The sequence below is a fragment of the Neolamprologus multifasciatus genome, chromosome 11 (genome assembly GCF_963576455.1).
Source record: "Neolamprologus multifasciatus chromosome 11, fNeoMul1.2, whole genome shotgun sequence".
Lineage (NCBI taxonomy): Eukaryota > Metazoa > Chordata > Actinopteri > Cichliformes > Cichlidae > Neolamprologus > Neolamprologus multifasciatus.
The window spans coordinates 34,552,919-34,572,509 of record NC_140449.1 but is presented as its reverse complement, the minus strand read 5'-3'; the positions used below and the strand labels follow the sequence as shown (position 1 = coordinate 34,572,509).

General features: G+C 40.4%; 2 protein-coding genes across 3 annotated transcripts in view; both read right to left on the bottom strand.

Annotated features, from left to right (window-relative positions):
* LOC146509133 (uncharacterized) overlaps positions 1-18,637 on the bottom strand; it is a 47,459-nt gene extending 28,822 nt beyond the window's left edge. The window contains exon 1 of the mRNA XM_085176968.1: positions 18,593-18,637. The gene's annotated coding sequence lies outside the window, so the exon portion shown is untranslated. The remainder of the gene's footprint in view (positions 1-18,592) is intronic.
* The window catches only part of LOC146509132 (uncharacterized), a 34,663-nt gene continuing 20,121 nt past the window's right edge, over positions 5,050-19,591 (bottom strand). The window contains exons 11-25 of one of the 2 annotated variants that reach the window (XM_085176964.1): positions 19,146-19,431; positions 18,593-18,636; positions 18,008-18,278; positions 16,779-16,826; positions 16,102-16,149; positions 15,058-15,186; positions 12,124-12,173; positions 11,962-12,035; positions 11,571-11,785; positions 11,208-11,458; positions 10,962-11,090; positions 9,913-10,048; positions 9,280-9,309; positions 7,635-7,682; positions 5,062-5,688 (exon numbers count right to left, since the gene is read on the bottom strand). In XM_085176964.1, coding sequence (XP_085033090.1) covers positions 5,435-5,688; positions 7,635-7,682; positions 9,280-9,309; positions 9,913-10,048; positions 10,962-11,090; positions 11,208-11,458; positions 11,571-11,785; positions 11,962-12,035; positions 12,124-12,173; positions 15,058-15,186; positions 16,102-16,149; positions 16,779-16,826; positions 18,008-18,278; positions 18,593-18,636; positions 19,146-19,431 — 2,013 coding nt within the window. In that variant the 3' untranslated portion in view covers positions 5,062-5,434. Of the gene's footprint in view, positions 5,689-7,634; positions 7,683-9,279; positions 9,310-9,912; positions 10,049-10,961; positions 11,091-11,207; positions 11,459-11,570; positions 11,786-11,961; positions 12,036-12,123; positions 12,174-15,057; positions 15,187-16,101; positions 16,150-16,778; positions 16,827-18,007; positions 18,279-18,592; positions 18,637-19,145; positions 19,432-19,591 lie in introns of both variants that reach the window. The other variant, XM_085176965.1, reaches the window with a different exon arrangement.

Sequence of the window (19,591 nt, the reverse complement as noted above, 5' to 3'; positions counted from 1 at the left end):
CAATGCCAGAAGAGAGAAAACATCCTGTTATTCTGGCCAAAGACTTCCACATTTCTAACCTAATCCTTCAACATGTCCATGAAGCGGTGGGTCATGGAGGCCGTAACCACATGTTATCCAAACTGCGTCAAAAATACTGGATTCCAGGTGTCACGGTACCTATAAGAAAAATTGTGGCTAAATGCGTTGTGTGTCGGCGCGTAAATGCCCCACCAGGACAACAGCAAATGGCAGACCTGCCCCTGCACAGAGTAACTCCTGATGAACCACCATTCACGTACGTTGGAGTGGACTATTTCGGACCATTTCTAGTGAAACGTTTAAGGACTACTGTAAAATGCTATGGTGTGATATTCACATGTTTAGCGTCAAGAGCTATTCATATTGAAATGGCATCATCACTGGACACAGACTCTTTTATCAATGCCCTTCGTCGCTTTATTGCCAGACGTGGTCAAGTAAAAGAACTGCGATCTGACAACGGCACCAACTTTGTGGGAGCCCATCGTGAGCTGAAGGAAATGATAGCAGATTGGAATCAACATCGTCTACACAATACCCTTCTTCAAAATGGCATTAAATGGACTTTCCATCCCCCAGCTGGCTCACATCATGGAGGTGTATGGGAAAGACTTATAAGATCTGTGAGAAAAATTCTTAATTCCACCTTAAATGTACAAAGTCTTGATGAAGAGAGCCTCAGGACTGTTTTATGTGAAGCTGAAGCTATTTTGAATGGTCGTCCTATTACAAAGGCTTCTACAGATCCAAACGACCTTGAAGCACTTACTCCAAACCACCTGCTGCTTCTTAAGACTGCACCATCATTACCACCAGGATGTTTTCAAAAAGATGACATATATGCTCGTCGCAGATGGAAACAAGTCCAATATATGTCAGATTTATTCTGGAAAAGGTGGATTAAAGAATATCTTCCACAACTGCAACAAAGACAGAAATGGTGCAACCCAAAACGAAACTTCATGCCAGGGGACATTGTGATCATTGTTGATGATTCCGCACCACGGAATTCCTGGATAACTGGAAAAATAGAAGAGACAATCCAGGACAAAAGGGGATTTGTTCGTCATCTTCGGATCAAGACAAAGACTGGATTCCTAAACAGACCTATAAATAAAGTCTGTCTTTTGCAGGAAACGGAGAATATTTAACATATTGGACTGACTGGATAATCTTTAAGTGACCTACTCCTTTTATTTATGGGTTATTAACTTCACAAATGGTGAACCACAAGCAGTAGTACTGATGCATGTTGCACTAAAGGGCGATTGAAATGTTTTATGAACAAGCAAATGATGTAAGACTTGATTGTTATGTAATTATTATTTAAAAGATAATAATTAGGGGCCGGTATTGTAAGAGCCAAAGTCAATGTTTATGTTTTGCCTTTTTGTTATGGTGGCACAGGTGTATAGCCTTACCTGTGTCTCCGGTGATGGCATGTGGGTGTGGTCACAGTCTATTTACCTGATCTCGGTGTTCACAGCAGGGGTTGTTGGGTGAGTGGTTTGTGGGCAAACTTTTCTGTTGACCGTCATCTTTTGGCACATCAGTTAATCCATGCGCTATTTGTTAATTGATTGAAAGCGCAAACATTTGTTTTTGTTTCGTTCTTAAAATAAATGCGCAAAGTACAAGTACGACTCATTATGGATTATTGGAGGCGCGTCACAGGGACACAACCAACTCAGCCGGCCGCGGCTTTATTTACGGATGAAAGTCGCAACAATGAAATATATCATGTAGAAATAAGAAAAAAACAGAAGCTGTGTGTTAACTGACGCTATTAAACATGTATATCTTGTCGTTTGACATGTAGAGATAAGAGACAACACCTTGTCACTGCATTTGGAACTACACACAACACAAACAAGAAAACACAACACAGTATCTCAACTTAATAAAAGAAAGAAGAAATAAAAATAATGAATCTATGAATAAAAGGAATGAGTGTATGTTTTATTGCACATTGTTATTATTATTATTGTTGTTGTTGTTGTTGTTCCCCCAAAAAGTCCAGGGATGTAGCCAGTCAGGTCAGCTGTTAGCATTGTACAGGTCCATCAGGGAGGGAAGAGGATGTGCCTTTTTGTGTGCCATGGTGCAGCTGGAGTACCATACACAGATGCAGTATGTTAGCACACTCCCAATGGAGCAACTGTAGAAACGATCAGCAGCTCCTTCTTCAGGTCCATTTTTTGGAGAATTCTCAGTAATGGAGATGCTGTTGGGCCTTCTTTAAAACCGCTGAGGTGTTTGAGCTCCATTGGAGGTCTGTGTCTATGTGCACACCCAGGAACTTGAAGCTGGGCACCTTTTCCAGGCCCTCCCTGTTGATGCTGACAGTCTGCAGCTCTGACTTCCTCCTTCTAAAGTCGACTACCTGCTCTTTTGTCTTGGTGGTCCAGGTTGTTGTCTGCACACCAATCAATCCGACAGCCTCTGAAACGCAGCTCTGTATGCCGTCTCGTCTCCCCACCACGGTGGTATCATCTGCAAACTTAGTGACTGTGTTGTCTGGGTGGGTACTGATACAGTCATGTGTGTACAGAGTGTACAGTAGGGGACTCAGTACAAAGCCTTGTGGAGAGCTGGTGTTAAGGCTGAGTACTGAGGAAAGATGAGGCCCCATTGTATGTATACTTACCTACTTTTCAAGAAAAACATTCAACATTCACACTTTCCCTCATTCACAGTAGTGCTGTGCTACACAGTTTGGTATCAGTCCAATACCAAGTCAACACAGGGCCAGTATTGCCCATATCAGTGCCAATAATTTGAAGTTATTCAGGCAGCTAATTGGGGGAGAGTAGTGTGCAATAACTTATGAGATAAATTCTCAATTGTTTTAAAATGTTGAATTCTGAACACATTTTAATCACCACTTTATCACAGTGATTATTACTTTCTACAATAGTTATTTATCACAAGTAAACACACCTTTCAGCTTTTCCTGTGTTTTGAAACTGGGTTTTTGGAGACCTGGAATGTAATTTATTCTGTCTCTATGGACATTTTTCATAGTTTATGTTTGAGGTTTACTTTTTTAGAAAGAAATAATTAACACAGTTCAGCGGGCTGCATACTGAACATGAAGGATTAAAGCAAAGTATCAATCCAATGGTGCTAGTATCGATCCGATACCAATACTAGTGTTGGTATTGATACTATCGCTATTTGGATCGATCTGCACACCTCTAGTTTTTATTGTAGTGACTTCAAACAAAGTTCTTGCCATTGTGGGGAGGCTGAGAGCCACGACCACTCCTCCGTGCCTTGAAGACCTCTAGGGTATCCTGGGGGTCGCTGTCTTCCACCATTTGGTACAGAGTAACTCCTGGGGCCGAGGGGAGCAGTGGAGGTGCCGGAGAGGAACCTGACTAAGGCATCTAACACTGCAGTCTTTCAGTGTGTTGCTGCTGCTGTTTCTGCTCTCTGACTCTCAGCCTCTCGGTGTGCTGCTCTAACAGAGGAGACATGATTAAACAGCTGTCGCCCAGCTCCCCCTGGCACCCCCCATTTTGACTTCAGGCATGAAGCAAGTGACAAAAACTTCAAGCCACTGTTCCTGATAACATCTTCTTCAACCAACATAACCAGTTGCTGCTTCTGCTCACCTGGATCTAAGGAAAGCATTTTGACATGTTCATCTGTATCTTACTAACAATGCAATAGGAAGACCACAGTGGACTCTCCCAGCTCAGCGTGTCACCAGCTACCTGTCAGTGGATCACCAGCTTCCAGACAGACAGAAAGCAACAAGTGAGGCTGGGGGAGATCACCTCTGAAACTCGGTCCCTCAGTATTGGTGCCCCTCAAGGATGTGTCCTCTCACCACTACTGTTCTCCCTCTACACTAACGACTGCACCTCCAAGAACTCGGCTGTTAAACTCCTGAAGTTTGCAGATGACACCACTGCCATTGGCCTCATTCAGGATGGTGATGAGTCTGCATACCGGCAGGAAGTTGAGCGGCTGGTACTCTGGTGCAGTCAGCACAATCTGGAGCTGAACACTCTTAAAACTGTAGAGATGACGGTGGACTTCAGGAGACATCCCTCAACTCTGCTCCCCCTCACCATATCAGACAGCCCTGTGTCGACTGTGAAGATCTTCAAGTTCCTGGGTACCACCATCTCCCAGGACCTGAAGTGGGAGACCAACATCAACTCCATCCTCACAAAGACCCAGCAGAGGATGTACTTCCTGAGACAACTGTGGAAGTACAGTCTCCCACAGGAGCTGCTGATCCAGTTCTACACTGCGGTCATTGAGTCTGTCCTGTGCTCCTCCATCACAGTCTGGTATGGTGCAGCCACTAAACAGGACAGGAGCAGACTGCAGCGGACTGTACGGGCAGCAGGAAGGATCATCGGCGCCCCCCTGCCCTCCATCCAGGACCTTCACCTCTGAAGAACCAGGAAACGGGCAGGGAAAATCATCACAGACCCCTCACACCCTGGACACAGACTTTTTGATCTGCTGCCCTCTGGCAGACGGTACAGAAGCCTGCAGACCAGGACCACCCGACACAGGAACAGTTTCTTTGCTCCCACTGCCAGACTGCAACTGCACCTTATGTACATTCTGTAGTATTCATTCCACCTCATTTCATTTCTGTATTTTATGTATATAAGTTTAGATTAGTACTATACTATACTTGGCCAATAAACACGATTCTGATTCTGACCCATCTTCTGATGGTTCCAGCAGGATGACAAGATATTTTATTTATATATTTTTAAAAATCAAACAGATTGAAATATGTGCATAATACAAAACCTGCTTCTCTCTATGTATTTATGATGAAATATTATGATGACCTGTCATGTTATTGTCCCAGCTGTGCTACCACATATGAAACATCCTGCAAACACCCCTGAATCCTCAGTCTTCATCATATTAGCAAAGAACTAGGAAACCTGGAGATTATATATTATATAGTTTAATTATTCAGAATATCCACCAGTCTTCTTCTGCTTATGGTAAAAATGAAGATTTTATTTAATAGTTCAAATTACAAAACATTTTGAATGAAGCACCAAAATAAATTCTTAGTGAAGGAAGATTTTTGAATTTAAACTTAATTCACATTCAAATGTATAAAATAAGAAATCTTCACAAAAAGTATAGTTGTGATCATTTTGATATTTGTTAGGAGGAGGAAATCTGGTATTTTCAGTGATTGTTTTGCATGATATACAGCACATTTACATGAACATTTAGGGACATTTCTAGTTTGAAACTGAATGAGAGGCTCAGTGATCAGGAGAGGCCCCACATACCATAAACATCTCACCAAATATAAGTGTAAAATAACGTTTTATAAAATCCTTGCACACTGACATTTCCAACAGAATCTATGCTCAGGTAGATTATTTGGTCTAAAGAGCTTTTTTCACCATTGTATGTTTTACTTTGCACTGAATTCATCGATTAGATGTTTCTCATTTTCCAAAAGGATTTTATAGAAGATATCGTTGCATCTTTCAGTATTTAGGTGACTGTAGAGTGTCCTCATCTTGTCCTGTGAGGTAGGCAGAGCCATAATGCTATTATAACTTTCCTGGCTGATAACATCACTGCCAAGAAGGTCATCTAAAATAGGTGCGACGTTGCTGACCCTCTGGATCAGCTGGACTCTGTGTTTATCCACAAAGTGTTTGCCTGGAAAAAAAGGAAATAAATTACAATGAAAGAATAATTCATGAGATTAATGATTCATTTGTTTTATTCACTTCCTCCATTTCATGATGTACAGGCCTGGATAACATTTTTCAACATTTGAAAACTACATTTTGCAGACATGATCTGAAGTGTGTAACTGTGACTAATATGCAAAAACATAAGAAGGAAGTAGTGTAAGTATGTTTTACACTCATTAAGAAATTATAAAGGTAGTACCACTTATACAATGATCTTCCGTCTGTTAAAGCATGAAATAAATAGGTCCTCACAAAACTGAAAGCACTAGTAGTACCTGCACAATTCACAATTAGTTTGTTATTGTGGAGCGTTCAGGTGTGAACACAACACAGTCTTAACATGACTCACATGACTGGGCCCTTAAGAGATCTGTGCATAAACGAATGCCTACAGTGACTGCTTTACTGACTGGCCTGTCAAGTCCTGTTCGTGCTTTTGTCTGGACTTCTGAGTGTCACCGTTTTCTTTCATACTGGCTGCTCCTTCAGTGCAGCAACATTGTAAAGAAGAGAGGATCAGAGTTCTTCCACAATGATGTGGGAGACCGGTAAAGTCAAGAAAACTATTATTTCAAATCATTGTTATTAAAGGTGGCTGTATGAGCTACTGAATTATGGGATGTACTTTGTTAAACCAGAGGTTGATACCAGAGCTCATGGTGCACACGCTGTACAGCTGCAAGAAGACAACCACAGCACAGATCATCCTGTGTGCACATGTGTTAAGAAATTCAATGAACACCAAATTAATTATATCACTATTAAAAATGAATCTCTAGCATTGTTTCTGGAACGGCAGCATTTTGAGGTGTATGTCAGGTCCAGCTCTCCCACCGTTTATGGCATACACAGACCTGCTTGTTTTCCTATCCTACATGCATATTAGATAAATGCGCTTCATGCTGGTTAACACCTGCTTTGCATTATACTGAGCTGTAGGTTCCAGCTGAGACACTAAGACCTCCTTTAAATTAAAACTAAATTAAAACTCAAGAAGCGTGTGCTTATGCTGCGACGCTTTGGCCAAGATCTGGTCTTCCTCAGGCGAGAAGCACACAAAAATAGTGAGAGAAAAAAAGTGAAGTTGTGGCTGTTGAAGGACTCTCAATAGAGATGTGCACTGTCCGAAGGTTAGGAATAGGGGAATGAAACTCCTCCCTGCACGAGGAGGGCAGGAGTAGTGCACGGGCCATACCATGACCCTCCCCAAGACCCGTCACGTTGTTGCCACCCCGTACTTCCCATACAGCACCCCCCGAGGTCCAAATGAAGGTAAGTACCGTCCTTTTCTTTTTCAGGTTCAGGTAAGTACCAAATTATGTTTAATTTTGCAGAATTTGTGTTTTATTTGTCCTGTTTTTTTAGGTTTCTAACAGTTTTTTAATAAAATATGTCTTTACTCATTGAATTTAGTCTCTGTGTCATTTTTAATTCCAATTTTTAGGCTTTTAAACTATTTTTATCCATAAATTATCCAATTTTTAGGTTTTAGATTTATGATAGTCCAATTTTTAAGTTTGAATTTTTAGGCCAGTAAATCAATATGTAAATGAACATCAAAGGAAATCCCCCCTGAAAATAACAAACAAAAATAACAAACAAAAACACTTTAGTGCTGACGCATGGCTGTAGCTACGTTTCGGCTGGATTGTGCCTTCTTCAGGCTGTGCACATGCGTCGCTGGCCAAATTAAAATAAAATGTGTGCATTGTCCGAAGGTTAGGGTTAGGATTACGGTTAAGTTTAGGGCTAGAACACATGGCTGGAACGTCGGTTACCGCCAGGACCTTCAAGTGTTCCTGAGGGATGTCTCAGGCCGTGACAAATCGTCAGTATGTTATGCACTCAGGAAGAGAACAGTCTCAAAATTCAGTGAGAAGACAGCACAGTTAATAATGATGAACCTACCATCCAACAGAGAGCTGGCAGCAGCTGCTCCCACTGAGGATCCTGCAGCTGTTAATAAATAACAAGGAAAGTTTTTAATTTCTTAACAAATGTATTGTTCTAACTTTTTAACTTTCATTATGCGAGCAAACAAACATTTTTCAGTCTTTCAATAAATGTATTGGGAAAACCAGGCTCCCAGTATACAAATTGGTGTCCATCACCACGGATGGTTTGCCACCTAAATGGATTCACTGCCAGGTGCAGGGAGGACAATGTTATTCCGGATTTCCTCAATTACCACTGCATAATACACCAACAAGCGTTATGCGCAAAATTGCTCCACATGAAAGAGATAATGGATGCCAGTCGATACATTCACATGCTACCCTTTTTGGGAAGATGCAGAGGTTGATTCACTCGCATCAAAATTTGAAACACTGTGTAGCTGTTGGCATGATGATATTGTTTATATAATTTAGATCATTTCTTTATCTTGTCAAGGTCCATGTCATCACTGTAAATTGTTTAAGCTGTACATTATTGATGTTATTTTATGTAGTTCAAGTTATGGTGCTTTTATTTTTAAGGTCAAGCCTGCTTACAAGTCTTGTTGTCTCCTTTTTGGAAGCCTAAGAAAACACCTGCAAGCAGGTAGCAAGAATGAGCCCGTAATGCTCTTTATTGAAAGTTAAGTGGAATGGACTTTAACTAGACACTTATAAGGAACCCTCAGAAGAATGGTGAGTAATTCCCTTTTTGCAGCATGCAGCCAACAAGGTATTTATTGATTTTATCTTTGTTTTCTTGTACAGTGTCATTTTAGGTGCTGTGTCTTACGTTGAGTGTTTATTTTGTTAATGCTGTGTAGTTTTCACAGTGGCTTAGGAGAGAAGTCTTCGAATAAACCAATGAAGAAAAACAGGTGAATTATAAACTGTTTCACCAGAACTTTTCTGAAATAGAGGATGAGATTTTGACACTAAGCTGACATCCAGTTTAAGTGCAGGGCTAACGGACAGTTGTGGAACTTACAGAGGAAAAGTACCCCAACATTAGGAAATGTGTTACCTCCTTGACTGCAGCTGCACTTATTCATGTGAGTCAGCCTTTTCCCAGAAGACTATTAAGTCTAAATACCGTTCCACCATGACTGATGATTATTTGAAAGTGTACTTGAGGCTGACTATCAGCAGCTACCGTCTGGACTGTGCATCCCTGGTTGATTCCATTCAGTGCAAGTCATCAGAGTAAGGTAATATCAAACAATGTACAGAGTTGTGTAATATGGGTTCATACAGTTATGCAACATGCATGAATGAATACTCCATATGTTTATAAATAAATATATGTTTTGCATTTTCATAGAAGGTAAATCATTTTGACTTGTCGCTCGCATGCTGAAAAAGTGTGTGCACCCCTGATTTCAATTCTCAGAATTCTAAATGAAGTCCTCTCCTCCTCAGGCACAAGTTGCAGCAGTATGAAATACGACCAACAATTAACAGTGGAGTCAATAAGCGCTAGAATTGGGCTATGGCATGGATGAGCAACGTCTCTGGATTAACAACACATTTTGGTAAACTTGTGAGATTTAAACCAAAGAAAACTCACTACTGTAAAATGTTAAATGCAGTTATTATACAAATAATTTGAAATATCTTACCTTGTGCTTGATCAGTGCTTTGGTATTCGGCTGAAAATAATCAAGGAACATAAAACGTATAAATATAAAATTTTAAAGAAACTTTACTCCAATCCATCGGCCATATTTAAGTATTTTGTTATGATCTTTAATTTGTGTTGTTTCTCATTTTAATCTTCAATATTTTATGTTGTAATTTAATATATTACGCTCTAGAAATTCATCCTGCTTTGTTCTATTGTGTTGTTGGTAGGTGTAATAAAACGGTGTGCACTGGGCCACCGTGTGGTGATGAAAGGTTAGACAAGTAAGCAACACTTTTCTGACCATCACTGTTTACAGTTGTTTTAGGTATAATATCAGGAAAATGTCAACGGGGCTCCAACCAGAGAAATCTGTTCTGTAGTTTTGGGTTCTGCATGGAATAAATAACATGTTTCCTGTTTTACATTCGCCTTGTTTCTTCCTACAGAATAAGACACAAACTATCTTAGAAAAGGACGAGTCAGAAAATGTACGTCCTGCAGAAGCGGCAAAGAAGGACCGAAGATTGCTGCTACATATAGCTTACTGACAATGTTGAGCTAACATGTAATTGTACTCATTTAAGTCAATACAATAAAGTGATGATAAATTTGAAAATGTAAAGTTAACCTTTTCGAACTGTACAGGTCCATACTGGCTGAAGATCTTTTTTTGATGTGAGTTTAAGGTGGACGTTTCCATCTGGATTTTCAGTGTAAACTTCAAAGAAATTTGGCTTTCCACTTGGATATCTGAGCTTTAAATCCTGTTAAAGAAAGAAAGAGCAACGGGAAAGAGAGAGGTATGGTATGGATATTTGTAACTTACTATTTCTGTCTTTACTACTCCACAGTGATATTTCAAAAGCTGCAGCTTCAGCAGGTTCTCAAAGCTTTCCACCTTCTCTCGTCCACAAATGGACTGCTGGTCTGCACCGGCCTATGGTTCATGCATCTGATCCAGTTCCAGCATCATCCTGTATCCATGTTTTCTCTCATCATTCATGTTTTTTTCTTTTCCTGGTTCAAAGTCACTCAAATGTTAAAGTCCTGGTAAGTCAGCATGTAGCTGGTGGTGTATCAAAGCCTTTTGTATCTTCTGTCATGTTTCTGCTCCTGCTAACAAGAGTTTCACTCTCTGAGCTTCATCAGACTTCAATCTCTTCTGTCTGCTCTCCATTCACCATCCAGGACTCCAGCCTCTGATGTAGGCTCAGTCTCTATTGTGCTTGCTTTTTCCTCTCCCTACTCTTCCCAACCTTCTTTTTGCTACGATCACTTAGTATATCCTATTTATTATAATATATTACACTCATTTTCTGTGCTTTGGTCATGCTTGAGCTAACAATAGTGTTTTCATTCTACAGAGTCAAACTTCCCTGCCACAGTAAGACTGCTCTTACTGTTTTGGGGGGTCCTGTCCTAAATCCTAACACTGCTGGGATTCCAATCTGCAATCAAGGTTCATCAGCGTTAAATCACCAAATAGATTAGTTCATTTTTCATTCTCAGTAAATCATGTTCACTTCTTCCAGATCAGCTCTTCTTATTGAATATTTACTGAATCCTTTCTTTGCTCAGTAAAATGCATGAAGGCTGCCGACGACAGCTGGACTATTTATTCTCAGCCTATTATGCAAATATGTATTTGGAAAGAAATTAAAGCATTTCAAACCATACTTCAGGACAGATTTCTGCACCATCCACATCTGCTGTTAGTGTGAAACGATCAAGAATTTTCAAGGACTTCTCTGGATCTGGCTTCAGGATAGCTTTGTATCCATGGGGCACTCCCCTCTGCCTCATTACCTGTGAAGAATAAAGTGCAAAGATATTAAAAAGCCATGTAACACATTAGTCAGTTTTATATATTCATTTATTCATTCTTCTGAATTCTGCCTATCATACTGTGAAACATGTAACAACCTGCTGTAGCCCAGGATCACGTGGGATCAGATAAACATGCAGTGTGAGGAAAGCTGTGTTGGTCTGATAGATCAACACGTTGCAGCCGATTTTCACAGGAACGCCGAGTTTCATCAGGACCGCTCTCGGAGAGAAAATCGGTTCAGTTAACTTGACATGTGTTGGTGTGACCTCAGACACTTTTTCCACAACATCTCCACAGTCATCTATGTGAAGGACTGCAAACGTGTCCAATATGTCAGGGATGTCATCTGCAGGAGAACACAACAACACAAACATGGTGAGAAGAACAGGTTATAACAGTTTGTGCGCTCACTGTCAGAAATGTCAAACATCTGAAATTCTCCCTTCATGTCCTCTTACCGATGCAGATCCAGTGTGGCAGGTGAACTTCATTTAACTTCCCAGCAGTGACTGTGACGTCCATCAGAGGACCTGCAGGCATGTATTGTCTGCTCTCCATCCTCTCCATGTGTCCCTCCCAAGATCTGAACTGGTACTGAAAGCTGGTCTTTCCCTTACAGACCCAGCGCAAGCCCGAGACTCTGCATTCAAAGTGTCCTGCTGCAGACTGAAGGCTGAAACAGGAATTAAATACACACTCATGAAGGAACAACAGAGTGAATGGAAACACAGAGAGTAGTCGTGTGAATTGGATGCAAAATGAAGAATTTCCTCTGGGAATAAATCCAAAGCTGAACTGTTTCCTGTAGTTCCAGTTTGCTGTGCTGCAGCATTCAGGAAGTTGATTTACCTGTAAGTTGGAGCCTCGTCTGCATCTGTACTGTTCACCTCAGGTTCAAGTTTAGTCCAATCACTGCAGTCCTGCTGCAGAGGACAGTCACTTTAGTCAATAAGGACACATGTTTATAAAGAAAGAAACTTTAGGAATAAATGGATGAATGGAAGGGATTACCGTCAGGCTCTGACAACCTTCAAGCTCTGAACTTCTTTCAGTTTTTCGTCCTTGTTGAGACACAAAGAATTCAAATGAATTATGTTATGCTGACATATAAAATCATCCTCTAACTGTCCACATGTTTGCTGTTTGATCACTTTATGCTGTGCAGTGCTGCTTCAACATCAGAACAACATGTTCAGCAGGACGTGCAGCTGAGTGACGTCTAAGATGATCAAAAGCTGATGAATTCAAATATTCTCACCAGTGATGTCAGAACAAGACAGAGACAGAGAGAAAGGTTGGATTCAGCTCTGATGATTTATGCAAAGTTATTTTTGTACGTCTGTTGTGTTTCCTCTTTATTTTAATGTTTGTTGATTAGAAGTTGTTTAAACAAGTTTATTGTAAATTATGAAAATCTATTTATTAAACTTTGTTTGGTCTCACCTGAGCTGCTCTCTGACAGCCTCAGCATCAGATCAGGTCTGTTCATGTCTGTTAAAACCTCCATGGTCACCTCCACAGACTGACGACCAAGTTTGAAACTGAAACTGCTTTGTGTGGGTGTGGTGTTCTCTCTCCGCCTCCTCTTGCTCCACCCTTTCTCGCTCCTCTATCCCCAGGACACAGCTGCTGTTCATTGGCCTCGTTCTCATTTACCACCTGGGCCCAGTCAGCAATCACCTCTCTGAGGTCATATAAGCTGGGGATGAACTGGATGTGTGAAAGTGGTTTTCTCTGCCTGAAGTGTGGAGTTGTGGAAGCAGTGTAGCTGCTTCACGTGAGTAGTGTGGGCTTGTGGGCCTCAACACAGTAAAGCTAGCTGCTGCTAGTGACAGGGTGAGCTTGTGGGCCCCTGGAAGTGCCTCCTCGTGGTGTGGAGATTTTTGTTTGGTTGTTGTGTTCTTTGTTTTTGCAACCTTTTTCTTTTTTTTTCTGGTGTTATTGGTAAAACGCTGGCTCTTTATGTTAAGGTTCTCGATAATAGAAACTACCTTATTTACTACACATTTTTGTCTGTTCTCCTTTCATTCTGTTCTGGACCCATTTGTTACCAGTCCCCACACACAGACCTTCATCGTGGGGATGTAACAAAAAAAAATACATGATACATAATAAATGAAACAACTTTTCTCTGTCACAAAATGCCCAATCAGCAAATCCTGAATCCATCACTCTCTATGATTCAACAGCCAAGACCGACTCCAGACAAAGTGAAGGAAACTTTGCTGACAATCAGCTCACATCCAGGTGCTGATCACATCAGACCCTTCTTTAATGATTCAGGCAGCCTTTCAAACATTTCCTGTCCAGCTGATTCTTAGTTTTGTGTTATGTAAATATAAGAATCCCAGCATCAGCGATATTAAATATGAACACTCTGAGATGTAGTCCACAGTAAGTAACCCTTAATAAGGACTGCCCCAGGTTGCAGTTTTTGTTGCTCTGCATTATTTTGATGAGTTCACAGGAAGGTGAGTGAGACAGAGAAGTGTACACAGTGTGAACACTGCAGTGCACCGTCTTGCTCCTCATCTTCTTCAGCCTCAGATTCAAACTCCACTCCAGTGTTTACTGTGGATCTTTCAGCTGCCACATTGCATGCAAGTATTGATGACATGATAAAACAGCCACAGACAGCTGTGAAATGTGTTGTTCTTGCAGAAGACTAAGGCTTACAGAGTTGCACCAGGAATGGTAATTTTTCTAGTACTGCTCATGTGATTAGGCAGAGGATCAATAGGGGGTCCACGACCCTCTTGGGGACACTCCCATAGGGCTTAAAATCTGGGACGCTCCACCAGTCGCTCTTAGAACTGAAGAAGCTTCTCGGATGAAACGTCTTCAAGAAACTGAAAGACGTCCGGACGCTTTTCTTTCCGAGCTCCTTAGAACACCTGCTGACACTTCCAGTTTCCTGAACATCGTCCCCATTAAGGATAAAACTCTATCCCACCTTCTTCAGTCAAGTCAGGGACACCAGTTCAGTGCTGCAAACAATAGATATCTGAGAATATCTCAAACTGATCTTCCTCATGTCCACAGAGCCAGCAGCTTCATACAGAAAATGGCACTATGTGGTACATTTCTATATTTGGTATTTTACCACAAGTTCTGTTGAATTCTTTAACATCTAAAAACATTCGTTAACTGGTGCTAAAAACTGGTGGTAAAAATAGAACTGACTCGATTTTGACAGTCCAGTCAACAGCATCAGTAGATTTGGATAAGCTGGTTGGTGCCATTGTTGAATAAGAGCTTATTCATTCATTCATGAACCAGTGAAAACACAGAAACACCGTATTTACTGGGCTGATCTACCAGTAGGCGTTAGCTTTAATAATAACTGTCGTCGAGCTGAATACAGCCACAGATGATGTCGTCTTCACTGCCCTGCACTCTCTCTTCATACATCTGAAATATAACAAACTCTCTCTCAGCTGGCTGTTTGTGAAGCTGACTGGCAGACTCGTCACTCTGGTCTTCAGGAACACATTGTGCAACTGGATACTGGACTTCCTGTCAAACAGGCTGGTAATCACAGCTCCTCCCCTCTAGGGCCACACTGGAGCCCCCCAGGGTCGTGCACTCAGCACCCTCCTGTTCATGTTGAACAGCCATGACTGCGCTCACAGACATGGTGAGAATATCTTCATCGTACAGCTGTGCAGTTTGGTGCAGAGACAACAACTCACTGCTCAGTGTCAACACATGTCTGGAGCTAATGGTCAGACAGCAGGAGAGTTTACTTCATGGTGAGAATACATCAGTTACATACTTCGCCATGAACAGGTATTTATTTTATATCTTCATTCACATTTTAGTTACCAGCATAAAGAGATCACAGGAACATTTGCCATCTGTGTTGCATAATGATCACTAAAATAAATCTTCAAAGTGAACGTGGTACAGTGATGATACAGTTTTGTAGACGTGCTTAAATCTTACCTTTTCTAAGAAGCTCTTCGTTTGGCGTCAGTCTGAGCTGGAAGTCACTGTCCCACTGTAACTTTAGCTTTTTATGCTCTTCTTCTTCTTCTTCTTCTTCAGCCAAATAAGGACCTACAGTAGTCCAGCCTAGAAGGAATAAAATACATTAACTGTTTTTTCAGTGTCACTCTGAGACAAAAAGTTTCTAATTTTATTCATAATCATCTGAATTTTTAATCTGGGGATTAAAGGATGAATCGTGGTCAGCAGGTTCCTCTGTCTTTGGCTGCATCCACACATGCAAGGATCATTATTGTAAACTTTGCATATCGTTTCTTAATGGTTTGTTTTATATCACCACCTTTTGTTATGGCAATGCTCTTTTAAAATGCATTTGATGCACATTTTAGTGTGGAGGGAGATATTTTTTGAAATGAACTCGTCCCCGTTTTGGAAAACAAAGGGTAAATGGGCGGTTCTTATTTAGTACTTTTCTACCAGATGTCTCATTCATCCATTCATACAAACACTTTTTCTGGGCTTTCTATCTCAAATTCACACTCCAGTGAGCCGGGTTCAGTGTCCTGCCAAAGGATACTGAATCCAGACTGCAGCAGCCCTGAATTGAACCACCAACCTTCTTGATAACCATGTGCACATCCTTTGTCCCATTTTCAGTTAACTTCCTGTTTTATTTTCAAAGCTGGGTTGTTCCTTTTCCTGCCTGCATTCATGTCTATGATTAAGTTACAAGTGCTTTAGTATCCTTCTCCAGGGCGTGCATTTAGTCTGTGCATTTTCACTCTCCCTGGTCATTTTCTCATCTGCTTTAACTCCTGTTGTCTCCCTGTATCAGCTTTTCCTTCTTGTTTTGGATTCTGTGGTCATTTTTTTTGCTTCTATTGCAGTGGTTTTCATTCCAGTTTCACTCTATTTTTAGTTTTGAGTAAAGTCTAAGTGTGTGCAGTTCATCTTCAGTAAGGCAACAACTATGACAGTTTTTTCTTGAATACTAAAAGTAATTTACTGAAAAGATAGAACAGTTAATATCCGTGAACCTACCAGCTGCCAACGTGCCGACACCAGCTGCTCCCCCTGAGGATCCTGCAGCTGTGAAACATTGAGGAAAATTTACTGTAAGAAGTTAATTGGTTTAAACCACGTTTAATGTAAGGAAAAAATGGAATATGGACGCTTGATGTCATTGTTTAATGTATCAGAGTTTAATAATGAAGGTTATGGTCAAACCATAATCATGTAAAAAAAAAACATCAAGTAATAGGTCATATGAGAGGGCATGGAAAGAGATGTGCAACACACTTATTTTTTCAGTACATCATCACAATGATGCCATAAAGTTTCTTCATGAAGTTAGAAGACAACACAACCATCATCACTCTGTTGGAGGAAATCAGCTGTTCAGGAAAAAGCCTGGGACTCACAAACCCCTCCAGCATGATAAGGAAGTGATTCACAGAGGGCTGAATACATGAATATTATATTTATCTCTGTAAAGAAATAAATATAAGCAGGATTGAGTTTACTGACTCGCTGCCACCGAGAGCTGAGAGACTGAGAGCTCCTCCTTTAGAATGAAAACTTGAAGACAGAACAAAGTATGTAAGCTAACGAAAAGTAAAATTGTGGCGGGAGAAAAGGTGTGATTGACTGTTCACTAGGATTCATCAGTGTTCTATGTGTCACATTATATAAAACTCAGGTAATATTGATGAACCTACCAGCCGACTGAGAGCTGAAAGCAGCTGCTCCCACTGAGGATCTTGCAGCTGTTAAAAATAACAAGGAAAGTTTTTAATTTCTTAACAAATGTTCAAACTTTTTAACTTTCATTATGCTAGCAAACTGAAACATTAGACACTCGGTGCCACCAAATTAAAACAATTAAACAACTACACCAACGAATATTCCACTAAACTCTGGTCTACTAAAAAAAAAGATATAAGAAAATCATTCATTTATTATATCAATAAAAGGTTGCTCTAAAGTTTATGAGGAAAATTTACTTCAATAAATTAATTGGTCTGATTATCTGCCATGATAACAGCAAACTAATATAAATGTTTAATAGAAACACAGACTGTAGTTCCTCTGCTTTCCTACATTTTTACTTTTTAATGATTGCACTAGTGATCATTTCATTTGTTGGGCTAGTCAGTTAGTTATATTGCCAGAGACAGCAGGGCAGGCACTCAGACAAAGGCAGTTACAGGGAGGCGAGTCTCCCCACCAGCAGCTTAAACTGATTTCTGGTGATTACTACTAGGGTAATACTCTACAGTAAAAGAGACCCCAAAGCTTTAAACCAGTCCAGTATCTCCTGTATAAGGGTTCATCTCAGCTCTAACACAACATAAATACTTATTATATGTATGTAATATATGTAATTCTCTAACCTGCAACGTGGCCAGAAACTGGATGACACATTTAATGTAAGAAAAAATGGAATATGGACGCTTGATGTCATTGTTTGATGTATCAGAGTTTAATAATGAGCTGTGTCATCTGATTAAACAGGTGTAGCCGTCATGTCTGAGATTTGGTTTCAGACCATTTCAATGCAATTTCAGAATAATGTTGAAAAATATGTTTTGAAATCTGGAATAAGCTACGTTCAACTGCGCCCTGCCATACGGGGTCACTGCAGATGTTTGATTTGGCAGTTTTACAGCCGATACCCTTCCTGACATAACACAAAGGGGGATTTGTGCCTCTGACTGGAATCAAACCAGCATCCTTTCCTCTCCAAGTAAACTATACTTCTGTTCTATGGAGCTCTTTTCTAAAACCTTTCTGTAATAAATGGTGCCATTTTGTTTCTTATCACAAGCTGATACCTAACAGCATCAGCTGTTCATCAGTTTATTTTAATGTTTGTTGATTAGAAGTTGTTTAAACAAATTTATCGTAAATTATGAAAATCTATTTATTAAACTTTGTTTGGTCTCACCTGAGCTGCTCTCTGACAGCCTCAGCATCAGATCAGGTCTGTTCATGTCTGTTAAAACCTCCATGGTCACCTCCACAGACTGATGACCAAGTTCATCCACCATCAGATTCACAAGTCTCTCTGTCCACTTTGGATACCAGTACCTCTCCATTTGTGGCAGGCCCATCTTAAAGCACGTGAACGGCAGCAAATGCTTGAATTTCTTTAGATCCTTTTGACTGAATTCATTCAGTGTTTCCTGAATCTGTGTAACAGCTTCCCGTTCTTTTTCCTGTAAAACCAAAATAATGTATTAAGTTACTGTATAATATCTCTGTTGGACGATTTAAAGATTTCTATTTATTTCTCTTTATTTAATTTCCAGAGAAACTGTAGTAGAAATGTCAAATATTAATTAAAAAAAGATGTCTTCATTAATATTTATATGTTTTAGAATAATCACTGAAGAGACGGCTGGTGGTTTTGATATTTACTTCACTCTCTTTATGAACTGCAAAACTTCAAGTTTCATAAGAAAACATTATTTCATTTCTATCAATACTAAAAACTATTTTTTTGTAAAAGCTGAGTTAAAGTCACACTCACTCTCTTCAACAGTGCAGCTCCATGTTCATCCACAGAGTGTTTCTCTGAGGAGGAAAGACATTTACAATCAACTCTGAGGATTCAAACATCATCACACATCCAAGTAGAATCAGCCTTCAGACGACACAGATGATTTAAAAGAGAAAATCCTGTGAAACTAAATAAAATGACATAAGAACCCAACAAAGAAACCCTCCATCCTGTCCAACCAAAGTAACTGGGGGTTCCCAGCTGTGATAATGAGAGAGGGTACACCTGTCCACCTCAGGTTTTAAACAGACAGACAACCTTTCACACACACATTTAATTTAGAACCAGCAATAAAGCCAACAAGCATGTGTTTGGACTGGAAACCAGAGCACTCTGAGGAAAAGCATGCAGGCACAGGGAGAACATGCAAACTCCACACAGAAAGGTTCCAGCCAACCAGGAGGCTCAAACACACAACCTTCATGCTGTGAGGACACAGTGCTAACCACTGCACCACCATGACACCACCAACACAAAAACCTGTTGATGACACAGAGTTTACACTCATGCATGTTGGTCTCACCTCTGGATGCTGAGCTGCTCTCTGGTAACTTCTGCACCAGATCAGTTCTGTTCATGCGCATGAAAACTTCTCTGGTCACCTCCACAGACTGATGACCAAGTTCATCCATCATCAGATTCACTACATCTGCTCTGGTTGATGATTGGCTCAACCTCCATGAGAAATATGACCGATTCCTCCCAGGAATGATCGTCTGCAGGAGCCTCTTGAACTCCTCGAGCTCCTCATCACTCAAATCATTCAAAGTTTCTAAAAGCAGATGTTTAACAGCTGCCATTGTTGCCACCTGGAACAATAAACACAATCACGGGGTCACATATTTATTTAGCCAAACACAAGCGCCTATTTACTAATTGCGGTACATTTATCAAAAAAATGAAGAAAATATAAAACTGTGATCCACTTTTATGGGTTTGAATAGTTTTTCTTTACAGGCTGGAGTTCTT